At 36.5% G+C, this 24,548-nt stretch overlaps 3 protein-coding genes across 6 annotated transcripts; 1 reads left to right on the top strand and 2 right to left on the bottom strand.

Moving 5' to 3' along the window:
- The first annotated feature begins 662 nt into the window (after positions 1-662).
- LOC121992813 lies at positions 663-2,660 on the top strand. Its single transcript, XM_042547401.1, has 2 exons — positions 663-1,262; positions 1,383-2,660. Exons 1-2 carry the CDS (start codon positions 663-665, stop codon positions 2,658-2,660), a joined length of 1,878 nt encoding a protein of 625 aa, XP_042403335.1.
- A 10,761-nt stretch (positions 2,661-13,421) lies between these two features.
- Positions 13,422-18,746, bottom strand: LOC122046336 (disease resistance protein RGA2-like). 4 transcript variants are annotated; one of them, XM_042606997.1, is made up of 2 exons: positions 14,510-18,745; positions 13,422-13,820 (listed from the first exon to the last, which is right to left on the bottom strand). In XM_042606997.1, the coding sequence occupies exon 1, from the start codon at positions 18,622-18,624 to the stop codon at positions 14,578-14,580; it is 4,047 nt and encodes a 1,348-aa protein (XP_042462931.1). In that variant the 5' UTR covers positions 18,625-18,745; the 3' UTR covers positions 13,422-13,820; positions 14,510-14,577. The 4 variants fall into 4 exon arrangements, with proteins under 4 accessions (XP_042462931.1, XP_042462923.1, XP_042462913.1 ...); XM_042606989.1 differs by having other exon boundaries at positions 13,422-13,784; XM_042606979.1 differs by having other exon boundaries at positions 13,422-13,769.
- Positions 18,747-22,437: 3,691 nt separating this feature from the next.
- Positions 22,438-23,763, bottom strand: LOC121992805 (putative disease resistance protein RGA1). The gene has a single exon (XM_042547389.1). It carries the CDS (start codon positions 23,761-23,763, stop codon positions 22,438-22,440), a length of 1,326 nt encoding a protein of 441 aa, XP_042403323.1.
- Positions 23,764-24,548: the final 785 nt, after the last annotated feature.

Raw genomic sequence — 24,548 nt, 5'->3', positions numbered from 1 at the left:
AAACATAACTCGTCAAACATCAAAACATAACTCGAGTCAAGTCAACTCGAGTCTGGTCAACCAGGTCAACTTTGACCTAAGGTTGCACCAACAACAACGAGCTGGTAGATGAGATTTGTCAACAAGTTGGTGTGGATAGAAAACATTTTAAGCTGAATATCATCTTGGATTATGAACAAAATGGGAAATCCAGATCCACCCTTATTACGAATGATAAGTCATTACAAATTTTATTCTATTTGACCCAGACAGTTACAGATTTTTGGGCTGACATCTATATTGAGATGGAAGAAATTCCGCAAAGTTTGATCCAACAGGAAGCATTATTGCCAACTGAACACGCGAGCATGGTTGTGCTTCTTAATAACTTTATGGGACCAATGTCTCATGTTTGATCTTCTAATAGATCTGTTGAATTGAATTATGTACCAAGTTTGATATCTGAACCTACAATTCAGATGACTGTAGGTGAAAACATCAATATGGGTCCTCCGTTACCATCTCAAGATTTTGTTGAGCTTCCTCATGTAGAATCCCCAATGCATGATACCATGATTCCTTTTCCATTGCCACCGGAGGTGTAGTTGGATGATGAGGCACGGAGCAGTGAATCTTTTCATTCTCAATCTTTTGAAGATGGTGGGGACATTTTGAGCATTCCTATGGATGATGACTCTCCTGATGATGGTGATTGTGATACTCATCTTAATCGTGGTGAGATTCCACCATATGATGAAAGGGTGATGCACTTCATGAATGATATAGGGGAGGAAAATGACGATGACAATGTTGATCGAGAAGATAATGTTCATATTGGTATTTGGAGTGAATCAAAAAATCAAATTCGGCTAGGAATGTTATTTGACAGCAAGTCTCAATTGCGGAAAGTCGTGACATTATGGTCTATCAGTCAGAATCGGGAGTTTAAGGTAGTTGAAAGAAGAATCAATACATGGGTTGCAAAATGCAAAGTGGTGCCGTCAGACATAGATTCTAACAGTGGGCCTGAGAATTACAGGTCATCGTGTCTTTGGTGTATTCGTGCAGTTCATAAGAAGACATATAAGATGTGGCAAATCACTCGATGGGTGAATATGCACAATTATCTTGGCTCCATCAGTGGCAATAATAATAGAAATTTGACTTCAGCTATTATTGCGTCTCACATTATCCATCAAATTGAGGTGAACCCTGAATATCCTGTAAAAAATGTCCAGACAGATATTAAACATTCATTGCATGTTGATGTTTCATACAAGAAGGCATGACATGGGAGGAGAAAAGCCATAGAGATTGTTTATGGAAATTGGGAAAGTAATTTCGCTGAGCTACCTTTGTATATTGCAGCCTTAGAGCATTCTAATCCCAATACTATTGTTAAGTGGCATCATCACCCAAGTAGCACTGAAAATGTGAAAGTCTTCAAATATATATTTTGGGCATTTGGACTAGCAATTGATGCATTCTATATGTGTAGGTCGGTTATCAGTGTTAATGGTACACATTTGCGAGGGGCTTATAAGGGAAAGATGCTTATAGCTGTTTCTAAGGATGCAAACAATCATATATTACCTGTTGCTTATGCTATAGTAGATGAGGAGACTATGGCTAGTTGGTGTTGGTTTTTTGAACAATTTAGGTATTATGTGGCACAAGGTAAACAATTATGTGTTATTTCTGATAGACACCATGGTATTATTCATGCTATGTCAAATTTAGAGGAATGGAAGGAACCAATTGCATATCATAGATTTTGCCTTCGACATGTTCGAAGTAATTTCATGACAAAGTTTAAGAATATCACTTTGAAACATTATTGTTGGGCTATTGACAGTACTACTCCAAGACGGGAATTCAACAGATTTAAGAGACAGATTATGGCACTTGATCCAGCGGCATGGCAGTATTTGAGAGATATTGGCATAAGGCAGTGGAGTCTTGCTTACGATGGTAACCATCGATGGGGATGTCTCACAACAAACACTTCTGAGAGTTTGAACAATGTTTTGCGAGGGGCTAGATTGTTGCCAATTAAGGCATGTATTGATCTGTCATTTCATAGAACTGTTAAACTTTTTCAAAGGTATAAACAGGTAGTCCATCATTGTAATACAACCCTCTTGCCACATCATTGGAGCAAATTCATGGAGGCTGAAAGACATGCACAAGGACATCACATTGATGAGTTTAACTATACAGATGGAGTGTACAAGATTGTAACAACAAGACAATTGAATGGTAAAGGTGGTCATGTACACACGGTTCCTTACTATGAAAAAGATTGCACATGTGGAAAGTGGCAGATGCATAGATTTCCATGTTCACATGCAATTGCTGTTTGCCGACATAGAGGGGATAATGCTATTGACCTTGTGGACGAAGTTCACACCACAAAGACTTACATGGCACAATATTCTGGCAAGTTTTATCCTATTCATCATAAGGATTATTGGACAAATCCAGGTTGGGAGATTCAAGCAGATTACTCAATATTGATCAATCATGGGCCGGGTCGGAGACGTGAAAGTCGAATACAAAATGAGATGGATCTGAGGCACCCTGATGAACCTCGTAGATGTGGAAGATGCCACCAAACTGGCCACAACAAGAGAAATTGTCAAAATACACACCTCAGGGTTGATAATGAAGTTGATAGTTGATGTTTTTTTTAATATAATGTATCTCAATAAGTGAATACCATGTGATGGGAATTAGTATTTTGTATTGTATCTCAGTAAGTCAAATACATTTATGTTATTTGGGATTTGAAACCTTGTACAACTTTATTTATACTCTATTTTATAGTGTTGCTGTGATATAAGACATTGTACTTTTGTCTTTATTTGTTTTTTTTTGTTACGAATATTGTTTGTTTAATGTCAGTTCTTTATGTTGCAGTGAATAAATTAAATACTATTTAATTAATTTTTAAATTTTGCAAGGTGTTTAAAATGACATCACCTCTAGTTTATAATTTAAATTCAGGTCCATTGATACCAGACTTGTTATTCTTACACAAAGAGCATAGATCTTCGGATCTATTTTATGGGAAAATCAAGGATGACCACTTAAAGTAAGAAGATGTGATAGTAGTTTTTGGAGACATGTTGATAATATACCAGAGCGTGTAATGCATCACATACAAGAAGCTGGGTTTGAGGGTGTCATTCGGTGTGGATATATCCAACTCGATCATGGTCTTATTACTGCTCTAGTGGAGCGATGGCGTCCAGAAACTCATACTTTTCACTTTCCTATTGGTGAGGCGACAATTACCCTACAGGATGTTGAGGTTTTGTGGGGCCTCCAAGTTATGGGATCTCCTGTGTGTGCTGCTGATATGAACAAATCATTAGAGGAGTGGATAGATATATGTGAGACTATGATGGGTTTTACTCCTCCAGATGGTGTCATATCAAATAATCGAATACTACTAAGGTGTTTGTATGATATCATCTGCAGGCTTCTACCTGAGAATGCATAAGATGAATCATGTATTCAACGGGCGAGAGTCTATATTTTGTATTTGTTGGGTGGTAATTTGTTATCTGATTTATCTGGTAGCACTGTGTACATGCATCACCTAATCAATTTGGTCGATATGTCTGTTAGTGCTTCTATGAGTTGGGGGAGTGCTATTTTGGCCTGTTTATATAGACGTTTGTGCAAAGCGTCATATTCAAAGGCGAATGAGATATGTGGCCCGCTAGCATTATTGCAGGTAATTGAATATAGCTTAATGATATCTTGTATTATATTGTAATTCTTTTAATATATATTATTTTCTTTTAACTGTGGGCTTGGGAACGGTTACCCACCATTCAACCCATCCGACGCACTGTTGAAGTCGATTTCACTTGCCCTTATGGATCGAGGTTCGTTTACTTCAATACAATGGATTAAATTATTTATTTATATTTTTTTATATATGCAGCGTTAAGTTTAATAACCTTCCATCCATATTTATTTAAGGTGGAATGTGGAGTTTGGAGTGACTAGAGTTCTGATGCATGTTTTGCCTGCCTATCGAGATGCATTCGCCAGTCTACAACCTAATAAGGTATAAATGAACGATAATATGCTATATGTTTTTTATTTTTAAACAATAATATACTATATTCGAAAGTTACAAGGAATCGAAGATAATATGCTGTAAACATAATAACATAAGGAGCATAGATGCTATTGGTTAAAGAAATAAGCTATTGGACCTATTACCAGGTTATAGCTTATATGTTGTAAACCTCGCTCACCTACTCACCTGGTTATAACCAGGTAATAATATTATTAGCATATTATACGCTATAATTACCAGGTGAGAAATAATATTACCAGGTTATTATGTTATTATGTTTACAACATATTATACGCTATTCCCTTAATATTATGATAAGAACCTAGCTCACTTGGTAATAATTTTAAGAAAATATTATTCCTCACCTGATAATATTATTACCAAGGAATAACTTCTTAATATTAACATTCCCCAAAGTTTATTTCTTAAACTTGCTATATTATAGATTGTTTAAACCAGGTAGTGTAAACAATTTAAGTTTATTCTTAAACTTGCTATTTCTGGATGGGTTTTTTATCCTTTTCAGTTTATCTGGCTACCATATGAAGAACATGTTCTTGAATTATTGCCTTCGTATTGTACAAGAGGTCGAGCATGTTTGAATCTGTGACCTATTTGATATGTTGGGAGATTGTTGAAGCTCACTTACCAAACAGAGTCTTACGACAATTTGGTATGCATCAACCGATCCCTATTCCTCGCCTGTTAGATAAACATGTTGCATTGCATAAATTCAGTGGCAACGGGGGAATAAATTCCCTATCCCTGTATCCCACCTGGTCCGTCCCTTGTTAGCTCGTGTGCTGCGATTTACCTCCCTCACAATGACCGTGGGTCCGGTCGGTGGGGGCCTTGGGGGCGAGGGTTTCGCCTTTTGCTGCAATGTTGCATTGCATAAAATGACACGCAGTGGTAGAGCCAACACTAATTGGATAGAGACACATCAACAATATATTGATCATTGGCGTGATTCACTTAACCATGTTGAAAATGGCGAGTTAGTGAATGATCCAATGCATGTCTCTGTAGAATATATGTCTTGGTATTGGTAGTGGACAGTTATATACATTACAAATCTGAGTTAGCGATTTTCTTCTAGTGGCTTTCTGGGTGATGGAGAGACTACTGAGTATTTGATATTTTTTTCTATATTAAATTTTTAGTAGTACCTATTAATTCGCATTTATTATGTTCATTCTAACTAATTCATCTATGTATATATTTAGATGGATGGCATGTGCCGAGTGTTCTACACATCATTAGACTTGATAGCGATCAGTGATGCTAAGCATGCTGGATATTTTGCACAAATTCGAGACATAGCTAGCCACTACATGCACCAAGCCAGAGGACATCAACGTTTGGATATTAGGCATTCGCATGTACTTGAACAAGTTGGTCACCAAAGTTCACTTACACAACAGATTCATAGAGAACCAAGAAATGTTCAGCGGGGAAGACAAGGTGGTAGGAGATGCCGAACTCAACCTACTCAATCTCATTTTTCAAATATTGGTCTTGGAGTTTCTTCAAGTAATTTCTAATATGGTAGTCACTCTGATACTACATTACCAACCCAGACCCCCACAGTTTGTCCATCGCCTATTACTCCAATTCAACTTTTTGATCAAACACTTGATTCTGGCATAACCAATGATAATGCACACAATGGTGGATCTAGTCAATTGCAAGTAAATGATAATGAGTTGGATGAGCAAAATGACATTACCGTTGAACATCATGGTGATCTCCCCATAGCTCTACGCAAACAAAAAAGAACAGTAAAACATATTGGTTGCTGTAGACATGGGAGGCTAAGGATGGGGCACTAATTATTACTTAGCAAAATGTAAATTTTCTTTGGACAATAGTGTATTATGAGAAAAGACTAACTTATGTTGGATGGTTTCAATTGGTAGTAGTGTATTTCTTAAGTTGTAGATTTTCTTTGGACAATTGCTATGTTCTTGTGATTGGCTGTATTTGGCAGTACAAGTTTGGTTTCTGGTGGATTATTTTTGTTTACAGGAGTTTTTCTATTTTATCTGTGCAGATTTTGCATTAATGTGTTAGAAGAATAAATTCGTATGTAGTGTGTTTGATGTATTTTATCTGTACAGGTTTGTTGGCCGAATATGGATTTCTTTTTGGTGTGATGAATCTGAAGTATGTGCAGTTGCTGATTGTAGATATTATGTGTAGTTGCTGATTGTAAATATTATGTGCAGTTGCTGATTGTAGATATTATGTGCAGTTGCTGTAGATATTATGTGCAGTTGTTGATTGTTGATATTATCTGCAGTTGCTGATTGTTTTATTCCGTAAGAAATTTGGTTTCAAATATTGATGAAGCTGAGGAATTCTTGGAAGTTGTTGAGGCGCAAATGTTCTTATGTGGTTTGTGGTATTTTTTGTGGTGGATTTTATTTATGCTTATTTACTTAGGCGTTTATCTGAATGTGCACTTTTGTTGCTGTTTTTATTATGATTTGCTGGAAATAATGATGATATTGGAAGTGGAATATGATGGTGTTTTGTGTGGTAAATTTGATGGGACTTTTTTGATGTTTCCAGATTTGGTTGATATTGTAGAGATATTGATGGTTTGGGTTGGTGATTTATGGTCTTTTTTTTGTTGCTAATATCAGGATACTTTTGTTGGTGGAATTGGATGCTATTTGGCTTTTGGTGGATTCTTGTTTATGTCATCTAATCTTGTTGCTAATACTAATGCTTTCGCGTTTAGCAAATGTGAAATCAATGCTTTAAACTACTGCTTTCGAAGAAAACAAAAAAATTCTTAGTTTTAATACGAAAGCTATAAACTAAAACAAATTCTTTCTTAGTTTCGCATTTACACTAAGAAATTTTTTTGTTTGCCGCAAAAGCATTGGTTAAACATTTAGCAAACAAAAAAAAAATCCTTAGTTCTTGGAGCAGAAAGCAGCAAATGCGAAAACATTTATACTAAGATTTTTTTTGCAAAAGTATTGGTTTCGCTTCGCATTTATCAAATGTGAAATCAATGCTTTAAACTACTGCTTTCGAAGCAAACAAAAATATTCTTAGTTTTAATACGAAAGTTGTACACTAAAACAAATTCTTTCTTAGTTTCGCATTTACACTAAGAATTTTTTTTGTTTGCCGCAAAAGCATTGGTTTCTCATTTAACAAACAAAAAAAAAAAGAAAATCCTTAGTTCTTGGTGCAGAAAGCAGCAAATGCATAAGCATTTACACTAAGAATTTTTTTTTGTTTGCTGCAAAAGCATTGGTTTTGTATTTAGCAAAGAAAAAAAAAGAAAATCCATAGTTCTTGGAGCAGAAAACAGCAAATGCGAACACATTAAGATTTTTTTTGGCAAAAGCATTGGTTTTGCATTTGCTAAATGCGAAACTATTGCTTTCACATTTAGCAAATGCGAACCTAATGCTTTCGTATTTAGCGAATACGAAATCAATGTTGCTTTCGTAGCAAAAAAAAAAATTCTTAGTTAATACGAAATCTGTAAACTAAAACAAATTCTTTCTTAGTTTCGCATTTATCAAATGCGAAACTAATTAAATTTCGCATTTGACAAATGTGAAACGCACAGATAGGTAATTCCGCTGAAAATAATCGTATTGTTGTCCATATTTAAAATAATATGTATATTTAAGGAATTTCCTCTTAATGAAGGTTTATTTAAACTCAATGTAGAAAATGCTACTTTAAATAAGTCTACTGATATTGGTTGTTCATACAACATTGAGTCTTATGATATATGACATGACAGATTAGGACATGTCAATTTTAATACCGTAAAAAGGATGATGAATTTAGACATGATTCCTAAGCATGCTATAAATGATAAGAAAAAAATGTGAAGTTTGTGTACAATATAAACAACCCCGTAAATCCTTCAAATCAGTTGATAGAAATTCTGATATTTTAGAATTGATTCATACTGACTATTGTGAGTTTAACGGTGTAATAATGAGAGACCATAAACGGTATTTCATTACCTTCATTGATGATCACTCTCATTATTGTTATGATTATTTGCTGAAAACTAAGGATGAAACTTTAGATAAATTTATAGTTTTTAAATCTAAAGCTGAGAATCAAACAAATAAATCTATTAAGAGGTTAAGGTCTGATAGGGGTGGAGAGTTTACCTCGAACCTGTTTCAAAAATTTTGTCAAGATGCAGGTATAATTCACGAGGTAACTGCTCTAGATAGTTCTCAATCCAACGGTATAGCAGAACGAAAAAATCGAACCCTTGAAGATATGATTAATTCCATGTTAGGCAGTTCTAGGTTACCCAACTTCATGTGGGGGGAGGCTCTATATACTGCATGCCATGTGTTAAATAGAGTCCTCATGAAGTCTAGGGATTAAAGCCCATATGAGCTTTGGAAAGGCCAGAAGACAAGTTTGAAATACCTTAAAGTGTGGGGGTGCTTTGCAAAGGTACTAGTACCTGAACATAAAAGGAAAAAACTTGGTCCAAAGACCGTAGATGGTATCTTCTTAGGTTATGCTCAAAATAGTATTGCATATAGATTTCTGATTATTAAATCTAAAATTTCTGGAATAGATGCAAATACTATTGTAGAACTTCGCGATGCTACATTTTTTGAGGATATATTTCCTATGAAGATGAGAACACCTCAGTCTACATCTGGTATTCCTACTAGAGATAAGCCTGCTACCGTAGAGGTCCCATTATCCGTAGTAGGTACACCTTTCTCAAGTTACTCTAGACTAGATAAATCTAGTGAGTATACAGAACCGAGAAGGAGCAAGAGGCAACGTGTGTCTACGGATTTAGGCCAGGATTTTATCACCTATAATATAGAAGGTGACCCTGTGACATATAGAGATGCTATGGTTTCTCCTGAAGCTAAGCACTGGAAAGAAGTCATTAAAAGTGAAATGAACTCTATTATCTCTAATGCCACTTGGGAGTTGGTAGATTTACCTCCTGGGTGTACCACTATAGGATGTAAATAGTGTTTAAGAGAAAACTAAAAACCTGATGGGTCAGTTGATAAATTCAAAGTCCGCCTAGTTGCTAAGGGATTCAAACAGAAAGAAGGGATTGACTATTTTGACACTTATTCTCCTATTACCAGAATTACTACAATCCGAGTGTTAATAGCATTGACATCCATATATCATCTTGAGGTCCATCAAATGGATGTTAAAACGGCATTCCTTAATAGAGATTTTGAAGAAGAGATATATATGAATCAGCCTGAGGGACACGTAGTTTCTGGAAATAAGAATAAAGTCTGTACGTTAGTCAAATCTCTTTATGGTTTGAAGCAAGCCCCAAAGCAGTGGCACGAAAAATTTGATAGAGTTATGCTATCGTTTGGCTTTGAAATGAATGACTCTGATAAATGTGTGTATGCTAAAATGAAAGGTGATAATTGTATTATCTTATGCTTATATGTAGATGATATCCTACTTTTTAGTTCTAACCTTTCTATTATTAATGAGACTAAGACTCTCTTAAGTGGTAAGTTTGATATGAAGGATATGAGTTGTGCTGACATGATTTTAGGGTTGAAGTTGACTCGTTCAACTGATGGAATAGCAATTTCTCAGTCACTCTATGTTGGGAGAGTATTAGAGAAATATGGCTATAGCCAAGTTAAATCTGTCGTCACACCCTATGATCCTTTAAAAACTCTCCACAAGAATAAGAGTGGTGTGGCAGTGTCTCAATTAAGATACTCACAAATAATAGGTAGTCTAATGTATTTAGCAAATTGTTCTAGACCTGATATTTCTTTTGCTATAACGAAATTGAGCAGGTTCACCAGCTGTCCGGACAGAACGCATTGGGATGCATTAGATAGAGTACTCAGATACCTAAGAGGCACTATATCCTTGGGTTTGTGGTATGGGAGATTCCCTGCAGTCTTGGAGGGATATAGTGATGCTAGTTGGATAGCTGGCGCTGTTGAGTGTAAAGGCGTTACTGATTATGTCTTTATACTTGGAGGCGGTGCAGTTGCTTGGAGGTCTGTTAAACAGACGATTATAACTCGTTCTACATCTGAGGCAGAATTGTGTGCTTTGAATACCACAGTAACTGAAGCTGATTGGCTTATGGGTCTTCTTTCTGAAATTCCCTTGATGATGAAACCAATACCTTCTATTTCAGTATACTGTGATAATCAAACAACAATAGCTCAGATTAGAAGCTCCAAGTATAACCAGAAATAAAAGAGACATGTACGAATAAGATTAAAGTCTATTCGTGAGTTAGTGTCTCTTAGAGTGGTGTCATTGGACTTTGTAAGTTCAAAGGACAATATTGCTGATCCACTCACTAAAGGACTTGATTCTGAGAAAATCAAGAGATCCAGTAAGGGAATGGGACTGAGGCCTATCTTGGTTTCATCTATAGCGGCAACCCAACCTATCTGATTAGAGATCCCAAGAAATAGGTTCAATGTGGTATAAACAAGTTATAAGGGTGAACCATAAGCATCAAATTGATTGAGATGTAATCTCACAGTCTCTTCCCTGGATAAATGCTTGACTGCTAGTAAGGATGAGCTTAGGAGCTCTTAATGAGTTCAAGGTCTTAATGACAGGATGCTCGCAGTACATCCTTCGAGAACTCACCTATGTAAGTGTAACTGTGGGGCCGCAGTGTGGGGGGTCTAGGCAACTCTCCTTAGCACTTATGAAACAAGATTCGGTGGCATGGTCGTAATGCACAAACCCAGAAGGATTCAACCGTCGCCCGTGATGAGTTGTTACCAATTGATTTTCACATATAAAATGTTTAGGTTCAAGACTAAGTTCACTTCAAACCTATGTGAATAAGATTGGTGTACTTAGGTGAAAATTAAAATCGGAAGGTATTTTCACTAAAAGCTCATTGCAACCAAGCCTCAGGACAAGTCTCTGTTTTCGACCAAAATAATTTGAATTAGTGGGGGATTGTTGAGTTTTGTGTTTAATTCAAAGTATTTTTCTTGGTTTTGGTTGTTATGGTAATGCATATGTGAATGCATTTAGTCCCACATTACTAAGCTAAGAAGGTTGGAAGACCTTATATATGGATCCCTTCTATCCTTGCTTAGCAAAGTTAATGGGACCTACATGCATGCGCGGGCCAAGCCCAAATCAGGTGGTTTCGGAGGGTTCGAGTCGGATATCCATAAACCGGGCGCGACGCACGCGACGCTTTTGTTCGCTGACGAAGCAGTGCTTACTGCTTTGAAGTGAATAAATACTGCACCTCTGTTCCTCGTTCAGAATCACTCGAACAGTCTGCTCTTCTCCTTCCCTCTCTCTGTGTGTCCTGAGGCTTGGTTCCGCGATATGAGGTTGAGTCCGAGTGCACCGTTCATCTTGGAGTGCACCTACGGACGACGCGAGTGGTTGTCGGATCTTGGGAGAATTTTGCCGGAGAGCCTCTGCACCGTAGACGACAATAAATTCTCTAAAGACAGTCGGCACGCCGACACTTCAACCAAAAGATAACAATTTCTGAATCTTACTCTTTTATTTATCTGTTTATTGCATACTTGCTATTTTGGTGTAATTTACTACTGTATTAGTGCTCTCCTACAACAACAATAGATGCTTACAAGTTACACCCTCTAAGAGTGAGAGTAAGCATTTTGCCTGACCTCTACTGTAAAAAATATCTTCACATACTCATTGTACTGTTGCATGAGCTATTCTTGTTTAGTTATATTTTTTGTATGAGTCATCATGCTTCTTTTTATAATTGTGTCAGTGTTTATATCCCATTGTGCTAATATAGATATCTTTTTTAAATTACGTAGTAAATGACAAGGCATCCTTATAATTCTTAAACATTGCTAGATAATAATGCAGTTCATTTCTTTTTCCAAAATACAATTGTGAAATGTATGCCACAACATGTTTCATCTGTTGGATTCATGCATCACAATGTCAATGCAAGAGAAGTTGACTATGGTTCACATGTTATAAATGTAGTACTTTCTGAAATGATTTCTTTTTTCCTTTTGAACATTGTTGATATGGCAAAACTCTTCTCTAATTCTCACGTCCTAGGTTGCAAACAAAGAGCATATGGGCTTTAGATATCTGTATAGCTGTTAGATATCGTTGTTATCAAGATTACAAATTTTCCAAAGAAAACAGATTGTTATAATTTTCCCTATATTGCTACAATACACTTTTTGTTTAACACTTGATAATTTTATAGTAATGTTAATGATTATCCACCAAGTGACTCTCTCAGTTTATCACCTGATAATCGAAAGGTGAAGTACCAATGTTTTCTTGTTGTAAGTTTTTCTATGCTATCTACTTTTTGTGTTAATCTGTAGATTTTGCAGCTATACTGCTTTCACTGCATGTATGTTCAATAGTTATGCTTCATATATGCTGAAATTTAAGGGGAAGCCAGTCACATTGAAGTACCTCAAGTTTCAAAATGTTCGCAAGTAAATGATTTGTACAAGTTCATGGCATTTTACTTTACTACAACATTCTTCAAACATGTAAGTAAATGTTTTTATGGACTGTTTTATATAATAAATCACCACCTTAACTATTTTTATCGAGGACACGACAACCATGGTGATGATGATATCACAAAAGTTTTGAAGATTTTACTCTATGGAACAACGTGAGTGCCCATGTCAAATTTATGCGAGTGCCCATGTCATATTTGCATAAATTTCATTCCTAGATTATCTAACTTCTGCTCCAATCATAGACATTGTGAGAACATTAATAGAATAATTAAATTGTAGATCTTTCAACCGATAGAAACTCACATTGTCTTGTCTTCTTTTGTTTGTTCTGTTAAACCTGATTTGTCTCATCCAAAATTGCTTTTCTATCTTACTAGTTACAAGTATATGCTTGCTATGGGCAGACCCCATTTTTTTCCCTCTATCGACTATGAACTGTATAAAAAGTAGAATCCTTTTTAGATTACGATGTCACTATGCATATTCTTGGTTTAGCAGTTATTGTAACCATGACATTGTAATTAAGCATACTTTCTGACCAAATCATTGCTGAAGATTTTATGCCCACATGGTAGAGGCTCTAGGTCATATTTGATGCTCTGTTCATTGAGACTCCCAGCAAAAGTTCAACTTATAGGCTTCAGTGTCAATTATTGCTGGCATACTGTGCAAAATTTTTGAACATGCTTAAATTCTAGTCGATATAGCAATACTACCAAATCTCTACAGTTCTTTATTGGATCATACATGTCTAGACTCCCATTTTATTATTCAGTGAAGTTCTATGCTTTAGAAAATTGTTTGCATCACAAAGACTGATCTGGTTCTTTTGTTTTGGTTGTCTACAGGGTGGATACAACCAATATGAAAGACTTAAAAATTGTGCCCTTATTTTCTGAAGAAAACCTAAAAACATAATGTTTGACAATTGACATTGTGCATGGCATGACAAAAAACTGAAACTGAGACAAAATATATCAAGTTGTTACATTTTAATTTGCTTGACTGATGAACTATACTTTCAATTATCAGCAGTCCTGAACAAAACGACTAGTTAAAAGAACAGAATAAGGATGTCGAGATACTTTCAATTATCAGAGTCGACCCTTTGCTTCCCTTTTAGCCTCCATGCCCCTCGAATCTCGTCCTCCTCCTCCTCCGCCCCCATTGTCCTCTTCCAAAAGCGTCAGGAACTCTTTTGTGAGTTGTTCCTGTTCAATATGTCGCTGAATATATCCAGGTTCCATGGATATTGTTACGAGCTAAGAGTATAAAGACATGCACGGTGATATATAGAAAGCTAATTGAAAAAAAAAAAAATACAGTAACAATAATAGCTATCACTTTGTACGTTTCAAGATGTTGGTCTGCATATGCTAATGTTCCACTAAGTATTTACTTCAAACATTTTCCTCAAAGCAATATATTCACAATAAAAGAAAAAAAAGGTACACTTGTAGGAACTTTGTTAAGATAGCATCTTCAGTAGCATTGAGTATAAAGTAAACAATGGAGGCTATTAACGGCTAATTAATACATAAAACAACAACTAAACCTAAAGCTATGTTTTTTCACAAAATGACCTATTAATTAGAATATTTAATTTGATCCCACGTGTTACATGTCTGTTTGCTTGCAGGAAGATTTGACTACTTTAATAGTAGAAATAACATAAGTGTAAGTATATGTGTGTGTTTTTATTTGTCAAATACTGAAAGATCAACCTCCTTCTAGCTTTTAAATATGGATCACTGTCTCTATATGGCATCTCTTAAGCAAGACATTTAAATCGTAAATTAACAAATTTTTAAGGCAAAATGTAAGAAAAAAACAAGTATTTTCTTTATGCAATCTAATTTCTTGAAACGAAGTATTGTGCAAAGAGGCGATACCAATGAATAATAAATATATAACTATTCTACTGGAAAAACATACAATATTGTGATTTTACCTCCACACTAGCTAACATTCTCATCTAATGGTATAATGGAAGAGAGTGGGTCTCCATGGCTTAAGTATCTACCCGTAAGTTATTCCATCGTATCGACCAGACTTCTTAATTTCCTCCAAGTGTATTACCAATTGCTGCTCCAGTGCCAGATGGCAACCATGAAAGACTAGATTTATGAGGGCAGGAGGTAACCCCTTCTCTGGCAAAGACTGAATTTGTGGGCAATTATGTATCTGCAAAACCTGAAGGGACGTAAGGGTGTACAACTTTGTTGGCAGGAATTGTAGATTCTTGCAATTAGAGAAACTTAATTGATAGAGAGACGTCAAGCTTTGCAATGACTCCTGATCTTCCCCCTCAAACATCACCGCTTCACAAGAGGATGAGATGCTAAGAATTTCTACAGATAGTGAATTTTTTATGGGAGATTGTTGCATAAACGCTGTGTCATCAATCACTAACTTCCGCAATAACAATTTCTCTGTTTGTGCCTCTCTTTGAGAAAGTTGAAGCATGGGACATCCTGTAACATCCAAGTCCCTGAGGGATTTTATTAGAAGTACTTCTACTGATCTCAACTCATTGCAATTCTCGATTCTTAAATAATTCAAATTAAGCAATGGTTTTATTGGTAAAGAAATTAGAGCGGGACATTTGCCTATAATCAAGACACTCAAGGAGGTCAGGTTATGCAGACAGCCAGGCAGTGAAATGGAAAGATTTCCACAATCATACAAACATAGTTCTGTAATTAATGGCGGGAGTTGGAAATCAATGCACTCATCTTGTGTCATGCTCATGAGCTTCGGGCACTCTGTTATTGACAATGACCATAAAGAGGTGAGTTCTTTCAACCTTTTGACTGGCATCCACAACAATTGTTCACATTTATGTATATAAATCTGCTGTAGATGGTGTGCTAGCAACCCTTGTTCTAGAATTTCCAATTTTGGACATTCCTGAATGAACAACTCTGTAACAGATGCAGAATTAGTTATGCTGCTATCTTCATCAATTGCTTTCCAGAATCTTGGACAATCTTCCAGCCCAACATTATTTAATTGCAGGCATGTTATTGAAGGAGGAAGGCGAGGTAACATCAGTAGCTTTTGGCAATTTGAAATATTCAAAAGATCCAAACAAGGAAATAGATTTCTATCGTCGGAACAATAGAACTCTTCCCATGCAGACATGTTATTGAAACGGAGAGTATGTAATTTAGGAAAACAACTACCTTCTTTCGTTGCAGCAAAGAATTTATCGTCTATCATCTTCACTCCCGTTAAACTCCGAATGTCAAGAGACTTGAGAGATGGAAGTTGTCCAAGATTTGGGAGATCCTCCAACATGGTAATGCCCTCTAGTACCAATTCTTCTAGTTGGGAGAAAAACTTGCAGTGTTTTGGATTGAACAAATTGTGTAAATTTTGGGTATGGACTGGAATTCTCACAAGGCAGAGGTGCTTTAACTGTGATAGTTGCCCAATAACTAATAGATCGTTCCAGTTTTTACAATTTTGAAGTTGGAGAGTGTCCAATCTAGAATATACTTGTTCGTGTAGCCAATTGGGAGGTCTAGCACCATTGTATCCTCTGATTGTCAACCATTGTAGGTTGTGATGCGGCTGGAGACCTTCAAGAACCTGCTCTGAGATTTGCAAATTAACTTCTGAACCGGATTCTTGTGAAAATGTCCATTCTAGCTTCAACTGATTGAGATGTTCTTTTCTGTTCAAACTAGCAATGCTTGCTTCGTCTTTGTTCTTCACATTCTCAAGATTAGTTATACAAAGTTCTCCTCGAAGCTGTTTCAACCCGTTTAATTCAACAAGTTTGTATCCATTATCCTTTAGCACTTTGAAAGTAGGCAAATTTTGAAGAGAAGTAAGCTTCCCAACCTCTATTATATTGAGAATAAAATGATTTACTCCATCAAGTTTCCTCAAGTTGATCAACTTCATCATGCCACGTGGGAGGCTTTCTAAGTTAAAACATCCCTGCAATATCAATGTTTGTAGATTGTACAAGTCGCATAATGACTCAGGTAACCTTCTAATTTTACGATTGCAAGATAAGTCAAGATAGCGGAGATGTATCAACGTACCAATACTATCAGGCAGCTCTCTGAGAGCACAATCCCTCAAGCCAAGAACACGAATCTTTTTAAATTTTTCCCAAACACCACAATCAAAAATAAAACTCTCACGAGTGTATCTTGATGACAATATTAGCGTTCGTAATTTATTGTAATGAGAGAATTCTGTTAAACCTCTTGTCTGCATACCTTCTTCCTTTTTGTACATTGAAAGATGACGAATAGTGCTAGGAATTGCATGGGACTTGCCTTTCTCAACCCGGTAAGACTCGCTCATAGATATGAGTTCTGCAAGATCATGTATGAGGTCATGCATTACAAATTTTTCATCGGTTGAACTTTGAATGAAAACCCGACCCCTACTATCGGTTGTTGTTCCTAACTTTTGAAAGAATGACCGCCTGTAAACTAACTCATGAAAGTAGTTGCTTTGGCTTCCTTGCTTCCACAATCTGGTTGTTGACTTTTGAAAGAAAGACCTGTTAACTAACTCATGAAAGTAGTTGCTTCCTAACTCCTCCATTCTGATACTTCCTTGAGGCACTATGAATCCTTCTGCTATCCAAAGACTGATCAACTCAGATTCAGAAAACTCATAGTCTTTAGGAAACAAGGAGCACGATGCAAAGCATTGTTTAAGATGAGGAGGAAGATATTGATAGCTCAGTTGTAGCGCTGGCATAATCCCATTTTCTTCTTGGGGAAGTTGCCATATTTTACTATCTAAAATGCTTTTCCAGTGTTGCTCATCCAACTTCGTGCTCATCAACCCTCCTAGAGTCTTTGCTGCAAGCGGCAGTCCCTTTAACTTGTAAGTCATCTTCTTCGCCATGGCTTCTAAATGAGGATAATGAATATCACTATTTGAAGAACCAAATGCACATTTCTTGAAAAATTCCCAGAAGCTCTTCTCCTCCATACGATCCAGATGAATCGGATCCGCATCACCAACCATGCCAGCAATACTCCTAGAGCGAGTTGTCACTAATATCTTGCTACCAGGTTTTCCAAACCTCAATGGTGCACAAAGGCTCTCCCATTTGTGCCTTTCCTCGTTCCACACATCGTCCAATACCAGAAGAAATCTCTCTTGAGTGATCTTCTCCTTGAGAACCACTTGAAGAGCAGCGAAGTTCGGGACATTACACTTCTCCTTGGTTGTATACTCTATAATCTCTCTGGTCAATCTCTCTGTGCTGAAATTTTCAGAAACACAGACCCAAATTCTGAGTTTAAAGTATTCTTCCACGGTATTGTCGTGGAAGACTTCCTGAGCCAGAGTGGTCTTCCCAATCCCTCCAATACCAGTAATAGATAAAACAGAGACTCCACTTTGGCCAAATTTAGATGCAACTTCTGATTTCAACAGCAAATCCTTGAGTTGTTGCAGCTCTTTATCTCTGCCAAACAATTGAGGTTCGATCGAAAAGGAGCTCGTTTGCCGGCTCTCTGAGGACACCAATTGTTTCTTTCCTCTATCATCTTCTGTGCCTAGCGAACTGTAAATTTTCTCAAGAGCAACTGAGTTGTCATCTAGCCTACCCTTTATTTCCCTCATTCTCTGCACATCATTATTATTATCATCATCATCCCCTTTTCCGAAAAGGCCACTGGCGTAACTAGATAATGAAGTTTTTATCTTTTTGCCTGGAGGGGGAGTGGAGTAGGAGGAAGACGATGCTCGGTTACCAGCCTCATCTCCTTGTTGCTCGATCTGCTGTTTCAGAATTCTGTATTGGAATTCATCAAATAAGTCATCAGCATCGTAAGCAGCATCCTTGAGGCCTATCAGCAACTCGTTCAATCTCTGCTGCAGGACCTCATCTTTTAGCCACAAGTTCTCGATGGTGCTGATTTTCAGCCTGCCGTTGGCGAGAGAATCCCTCAGCTTCTTTAGGTCATCTTCAACTCCATGCTGCTCACCAAACTGTTGAACAGCGCGATCGACGGCCTTTCCGGCCAAGGCAACCATGAAGCTCTCCGCGAGCCATCCCAAGGCTGTCAGCGCGAACCCAATCATGATTTCTAGCTGTTTGATGCTTCCTTCTTCCTTAGGAAACAAAGAGGAGAAGTTTACAAACAAAGCGCGAGAAAAGAATGGAGAGGAAAGCAAAGCATATAGTCTTCATTTTTGTGAATCCTATCATTCGTTGACTTTAAATCACGGATTGGTATTAATCTAGGCCGCTATTAATCTACAGCATGGATTGAGTTTTGATCGGACGGTTCATAACAGCTTTGGATGAAGAAGTTCATAAACATTTTCTTTAAAAAAAAATAAAAGAAAAGAAATTATTGGAGTCCGGGGTCATGGAGTGGGTAGGAAGATATAATTATTGGAGTAAATTAATCAATGAGTGAGGTGGAACAGGTATTCATCCCTCTTTTCCATGTACCTCTGCCGTATTATATTTAATAAAGTCAAATGTTCACATTGGAAAGGGAAAGAACACCAGTTACTCCTATTTCAAAATGTAAATTCGTTATATTAACAGACGGATTTAGAGGAATCTTACATGTAGATATAGAGATGTCAGATGCATGTTAGGATTAGATTGAAACTGAGCTTGATATGGGTTCATATAATCTAAAGTCTAACGTATGTCTTTGATTCTTATCATATCCAATATGGGATTTAGATCCGATTCTTTCAATAATATTTAACAACTTTGGAGAATTGAAATAAGTAATAGAGGATACTATTGGACTCCTTGCAGTCTCAGAAATCTACATGATTTAAAATGAATCCAATCGGACCTGTCTACGTTCATCGGTGGATTTGAATCGAAACTCACTGATCGACTTAAAGAGCTTAGATTGTACTTATTTCATATTTTGTGGATTTCTAATATTGCAAGGAGTCTCAATATGCTCTCCATTATTATTTTCGGCTATCTAGTGATGATCCAGTGGTTTTCAAAAAAATAAATTTTCTTTTCTTCTTGGTCATGATATAAGTTCATATTAAGCGAACATTGGAACCCTCGGATGGGTCTAGTGGCTAGTGTATGAGGTGTTGCAACTATAAGGTCTGTGGTTCGAATCTCGGTAAAACCGAGGTAAAAGTCTCCCTTATGTGTTAATCACTATTCCAAAGGCTAGTAGCCGTCCGCGATTTACCTCCTCCGTGTTGACCTTGGGACGGATTGGCGGGAGCGCTGGGGGCGAGCGTATTCGCCTTTTTGCCACCATATTAAGCCAACATTGAGCTCATATTAGACCCAACGACCTTGATATATTCGTATTAGGGCCAATATAGGATTTAGAGCTAATTTTTTCAATAACATTTTAGCACCTCCGGAGAAGTTTAAATAAACAATGGTGGACACCATTGGACTCCTTGTAACTTCAGAAATTCATAGGACATAAAATGAGTCCAATCGGACCTATCTAAGTCCATCAGTAAATTTCGATCAAAACTAATTGATTGATTTAGAAAACTCAGATTGCATTTATTTCAGTTCCTGTGGATTTCTGAGGTTGCAATGAGTCCAAATATACTGTCCATTATTATTTTCGGCTCTCTAGTGGTGGTCCAGTAATTTTGAAAAAAAAAATAAATCTTGTTTTCTTCTATGCCCTAATATGAATTCATATTAGATCCAACGTGATGTTGAGATTTGCTTTCCACGAGCGGAGAGAGAGAGAGAGGGAGGGAGAGAGAGGTTGAGATTGTATGCGGTTAGCAAGAGGATGGAATAGGAAGACTGGATAGGAAGACTGGATAAATTAGTGTGTCCTTTGATAATTGCTAAAGTATCATATGTATTTTTGTCAATTCAAAAGGTTAGGTATCTGTTGGTGAATGGTCATAGTTTGATATTTTGAATGGGAAGCAACTTCTGTAAATGGCACCCACAACAGTTGCTACAATGTATACAAAAGGTCTTTAGATGGTGTGCTAGCCATGTATTGAAGGAAGAAGGGGAGGTAACATCCGCAACCTTTTATAATTTGAAATCTCAAGACCCTCCAAGCAGGAAAATAGATTTCTATCATCAGAGCAATAGAACTCTGCCCATGCTGGCATCTCATTCAAACAGAGAGCACGTAGCCTTGGAAAGCAACTGCCTTGTTCCCAAAGAATTTATTACCTATCATTTTCACTCCCGACAAAGTTAGAATGTCAAGATACTTGAGGCATAGAAGTTGTCCAAGATTTGGGAGATCCTCCAACATGCTAATGCCTTCTAATAACAAATCTTCTAGTTGGGTGAAGAACCTGCAGACCTTTGGATCAAGCAATTTGTATAAATTATGGGTCTGGATTGGAATTCTCATAAGGTAGAGAGACTTTAATTGTGATAGCTCCTCAATAACTGATAGATCGTTCCACCTTTTACAATTTTCAAGTTTGAGAGCTTCCAATCTAGAATATATTTGTTCATGTAACCAATTGACAGGTCTAGCACCATTGTATCTTTTGATTGTAGCCTGTGTAGGTTGTGATGCATCTGGAGACCTTCAATCACGTGTTCTAAGATGTACAAATTAACGTCTAAATCAAATTCTTACAAAGATGTCCAAGTTAGATTGATTAATCAAAGGATATGTTTATTGATTATAAGCTTTAGTATCTTCAATTGATTAAGAGTGCAATTTTAATTTTTTTAGTGGAATAAAATGAGATTAATAAATTATTCTGACTAGTTAAGAGTTGACTAGGTCAAAATTAATTTATTAGAGCTTAATTTAACCGGATCTAATCAGGTCCCTTTAATGGGTTGGGTTATATTCGTATAAATTATATGAATTATAATTTATCATAATTATAGGAGAAAATAAAATATATATATTACATTAATATTTACATGTGTATTGTACATATGACAAGATTCTAATGAAAAGAAATTCTCAAATCTTTATCTAGATATTTTTTTTTATAAATAAAAATTGTCTTTCTAAATACCATAAGATTTGATAAAGTCCAACTAGATAATTATTCTATATTATTATATAGAAGGCTTGAAGGTTTAGAGTGTTAAAGCAAGATTGAAAGCACGTTTCAAAGTAATCTCAATTCTTTATTTGTTCCATTAAGTTAATTCATGTTAATATGTAAAATATCAAGAGATATTCGAATTATAGGAAATTATTTTTTGTAATAGAACATTTTCATCTTAGCCCAACAGCCCATTCGATACAAATCATCCAAGTGTTTTTTCCTCTTGAAACTAGCAATATTTGCTTCATCTCTTTTCTCCACATTCTCAAGATTAGTTATATGAAGTCTTTCTCGGAGTTGTTTCAAACCGTTTAATTCAGCAAGTTTGTATCAATTATCCTTTAACATTTTGAAAGCAGATAAATTCTAAAAAGAAGTACGCTTCCCAACCTCTGTTATGTTGATAAATTTTTTATGAGGGTTGTGTCATCAATCTCTAACGTCAACCATCGCAATCTCTGTTTTTGCCTCTCCTAGAGAAAGTAGAAGCTTGGGACATCCTGTAATCTTCAAGTTGCAAAGTGATTTTATTGGTAGCGCTTCTACTGATCTCAACTCATTGCAATTCTCAATTATTAAATAATTCAAATTAAGCAATGGTTCTATTGGTAAAGAAACTAGATTGGGGCATTTGTTTATCAACAAGACAGTCAACGAGGTCAAGTTATGCAGGCAGCCAGGCAGTGATTTGGAAAGATTTCCACAATTAGGCAAGCATAGTTTTGTAATTGATGGCGGGCACTCCTTTATTAACAATGACTGTCAAGAGGTGAGTTCTTTTAACCTTTTGACTGACACCCACAACAATTGTTCACATTTCTGTATATGAATCTGTTGTAGGTGGTGTGGTAGTAACCCTTGTTCTAGACTTGTCAAATTTGGACATTCCTAAATGTACAACTCTGTAACAGATGCAGAATTAGTTATGCTGCTACCTTCATCAATTGCTTTCCAGAATCTTGGACAATCTTCCAGCCCAACGTTCTTTAATTGTAGGCATGTTATTGAAGGTGGAAGGCGTGGTAACATCAGCAACTTTTGGCAATTTGAAATATGCAAAAGAACCAAGCAGGGAAATAGATTTCTATCATTGGAGAAATGGAACTCTTCCCATGCTGGCATTTCATGAAAACTGAGAGAATGTAATCTTGGAAAACAACTGCCTTCTTCTGTTGTGGCAAAGAATCTATCGCCTATCATTTTCACTCCCGGCAAACTTTGAATGCTAAGAGACTTGAGACATGGAAGTTGGCCAAGATTTGGGAGATCCTCCAACATGATAATGCCCTCTAGTACCAATTCTTCTAGTTGGGAGAAAAACTTGCAGTGTTCTGGATTGAACAAATTGTGTAAATTTTGGGTCTGGACTGGAATTCTCACAAGGCAGAGGTGCTTTATCTGTGATAGTTGCCTAACAACTACTAAATCGTTCCAGTTTTTACAATTTTGAAGTTGGAGAGTTTCCAATCTAGAATATACTTGTTCGTGTAGCCAATTGGGAGGTCTAGCACCATTATATCCTCTGATTGTCAAACTCTGTAGATTGTGATGTGATTGGAGACCTTCAAGCACCTGCTCTGAGATGTGCAAATTAACATCTGAATCAAATTCTTGCAAAGATGTCCATTCTAGTTCCAACTCATCGAGGTCTTCTTTACTATTCAAACTAGCAATATTTGTTTCGTCTTTGTTTTCCACATTCTCAAGATTAGTTATACATAGTCCTCCTCGAAGTTGTTTCAAACCGTTTAATTCAATAAGTTTGTGTCCATTATCCTTTAACACTTTGAAAACAGACAAATTCTGAAGAGAAGTAAGCTTCCCAATCTTTGTTATCTTGTCAATAAACTTATCTAGTCTATCAAGTTTCCTCAAGTTGATCAACTTTATCATGCCATGCCGGAGGCTTTCTAAATTATCACAACCATATAATGTCAATGTCTGCATATTGTACATGTCACATAATGACTCAGGCAATCTTCTAATATTGTAATTGTAAGCTAAGTCGAGATAGTATAGATTTATCAACTTGTCAATATTGTTAGGCAACTCTTCTAAATTACATTTCTGTAATATCAATGATTGCAGATTGTGCAAGTCACATAATGACTCAGGCAACCTTCTAATGCTGTAATTGCGTGATAAGTCAAGATAGTGGAGATGTATCAACTTACCAACACCTAATAATGACATCGGAGTACCATCAGTCGTCATAACTGATAAAGATGAATCAGAAGATAAGGAGATAAAAGATGATAAGTTAGGTGACATATAATGAGAGGCTCCAGAATCTAAGATCCATAAAGAGAAAGATATACTTGATGTACTAAAGGATGACAAACATATATGAGAAGAAGTAGGTATGACAGAGGGCTGTGAAGCAAAGAATTGTTGAAATTGCTCAAGTATATGTGGATCTAAAAAGGAGACATCCACTATATTACTAGACTGAGATAGTCCATTTGACAACTGTTGTGGTTGATTACTAGATTTCCATGAAGCATTCTGATATAGCAATGGTGATTGTTGAGGTCGTTGTTGTTGATATTGCTATTGTTGTGGTCGTTTTTGTTGCTGCGGTAGTTTACCTTTGTTTAACAATAATAGACACTGAGACTTACCATGTCTTTTTTCTTTACAATAAGTACACTCATCACTAAAAACCTTCAAAGTCGACCTACTTTGATTATGCGGCATAGACCACTATGGTGTTGCAAAAATAGATGGCGTAAATGGTGCAATAGTCCTCTTATCAACATGAGACTTAAGATGAATCCCCTCAGCTAGAATTCATGTACTACTGAATCAACAGAAAGGAGAGGACTACGATGTAAAATTATTCCACGCAATCCTTCAAAGTCATCAGAAGGGCATCAAGAATTGGACCAGATGTTCTTCTCTATAAGTGACATAAGCTAGGAATGCTCGCAATTCTAAGGATTCTGTGAGTGCTAACTAGTCTCATAGTTCTGACATGGCATAATCAAAATCTTGGATGC

Source organism: Zingiber officinale, chromosome 1B (genome assembly GCF_018446385.1).
Source record: "Zingiber officinale cultivar Zhangliang chromosome 1B, Zo_v1.1, whole genome shotgun sequence".
Classification (NCBI taxonomy): domain Eukaryota; kingdom Viridiplantae; phylum Streptophyta; class Magnoliopsida; order Zingiberales; family Zingiberaceae; genus Zingiber; species Zingiber officinale.
Note: the sequence above shows the minus strand (reverse complement) of the source record. Positions and strands in the feature narration are given on the sequence as shown.

Coding starts and splice junctions, on each gene's coding strand:
- LOC121992813 (XM_042547401.1), top strand. CDS start 663: ATGGATGATGACTCTCCTGATGATGGTGATTGTGATACTCATCTTAAT. Junction 1,263..1,382: donor TTGATGTTTCATACAAGAAG/GCATGACATGGG, acceptor ACTATTGTTAAG/TGGCATCATCACCCAAGTAG.
- LOC122046336 (XM_042606997.1), bottom strand. CDS start 18,624: ATGATTGGGTTCGCGCTGACAGCCTTGGGATGGCTCGCGGAGAGCTTC.
- LOC121992805 (XM_042547389.1), bottom strand. CDS start 23,763: ATGACGACTGATGGTACTCCGATGTCATTATTAGGTGTTGGTAAGTTG.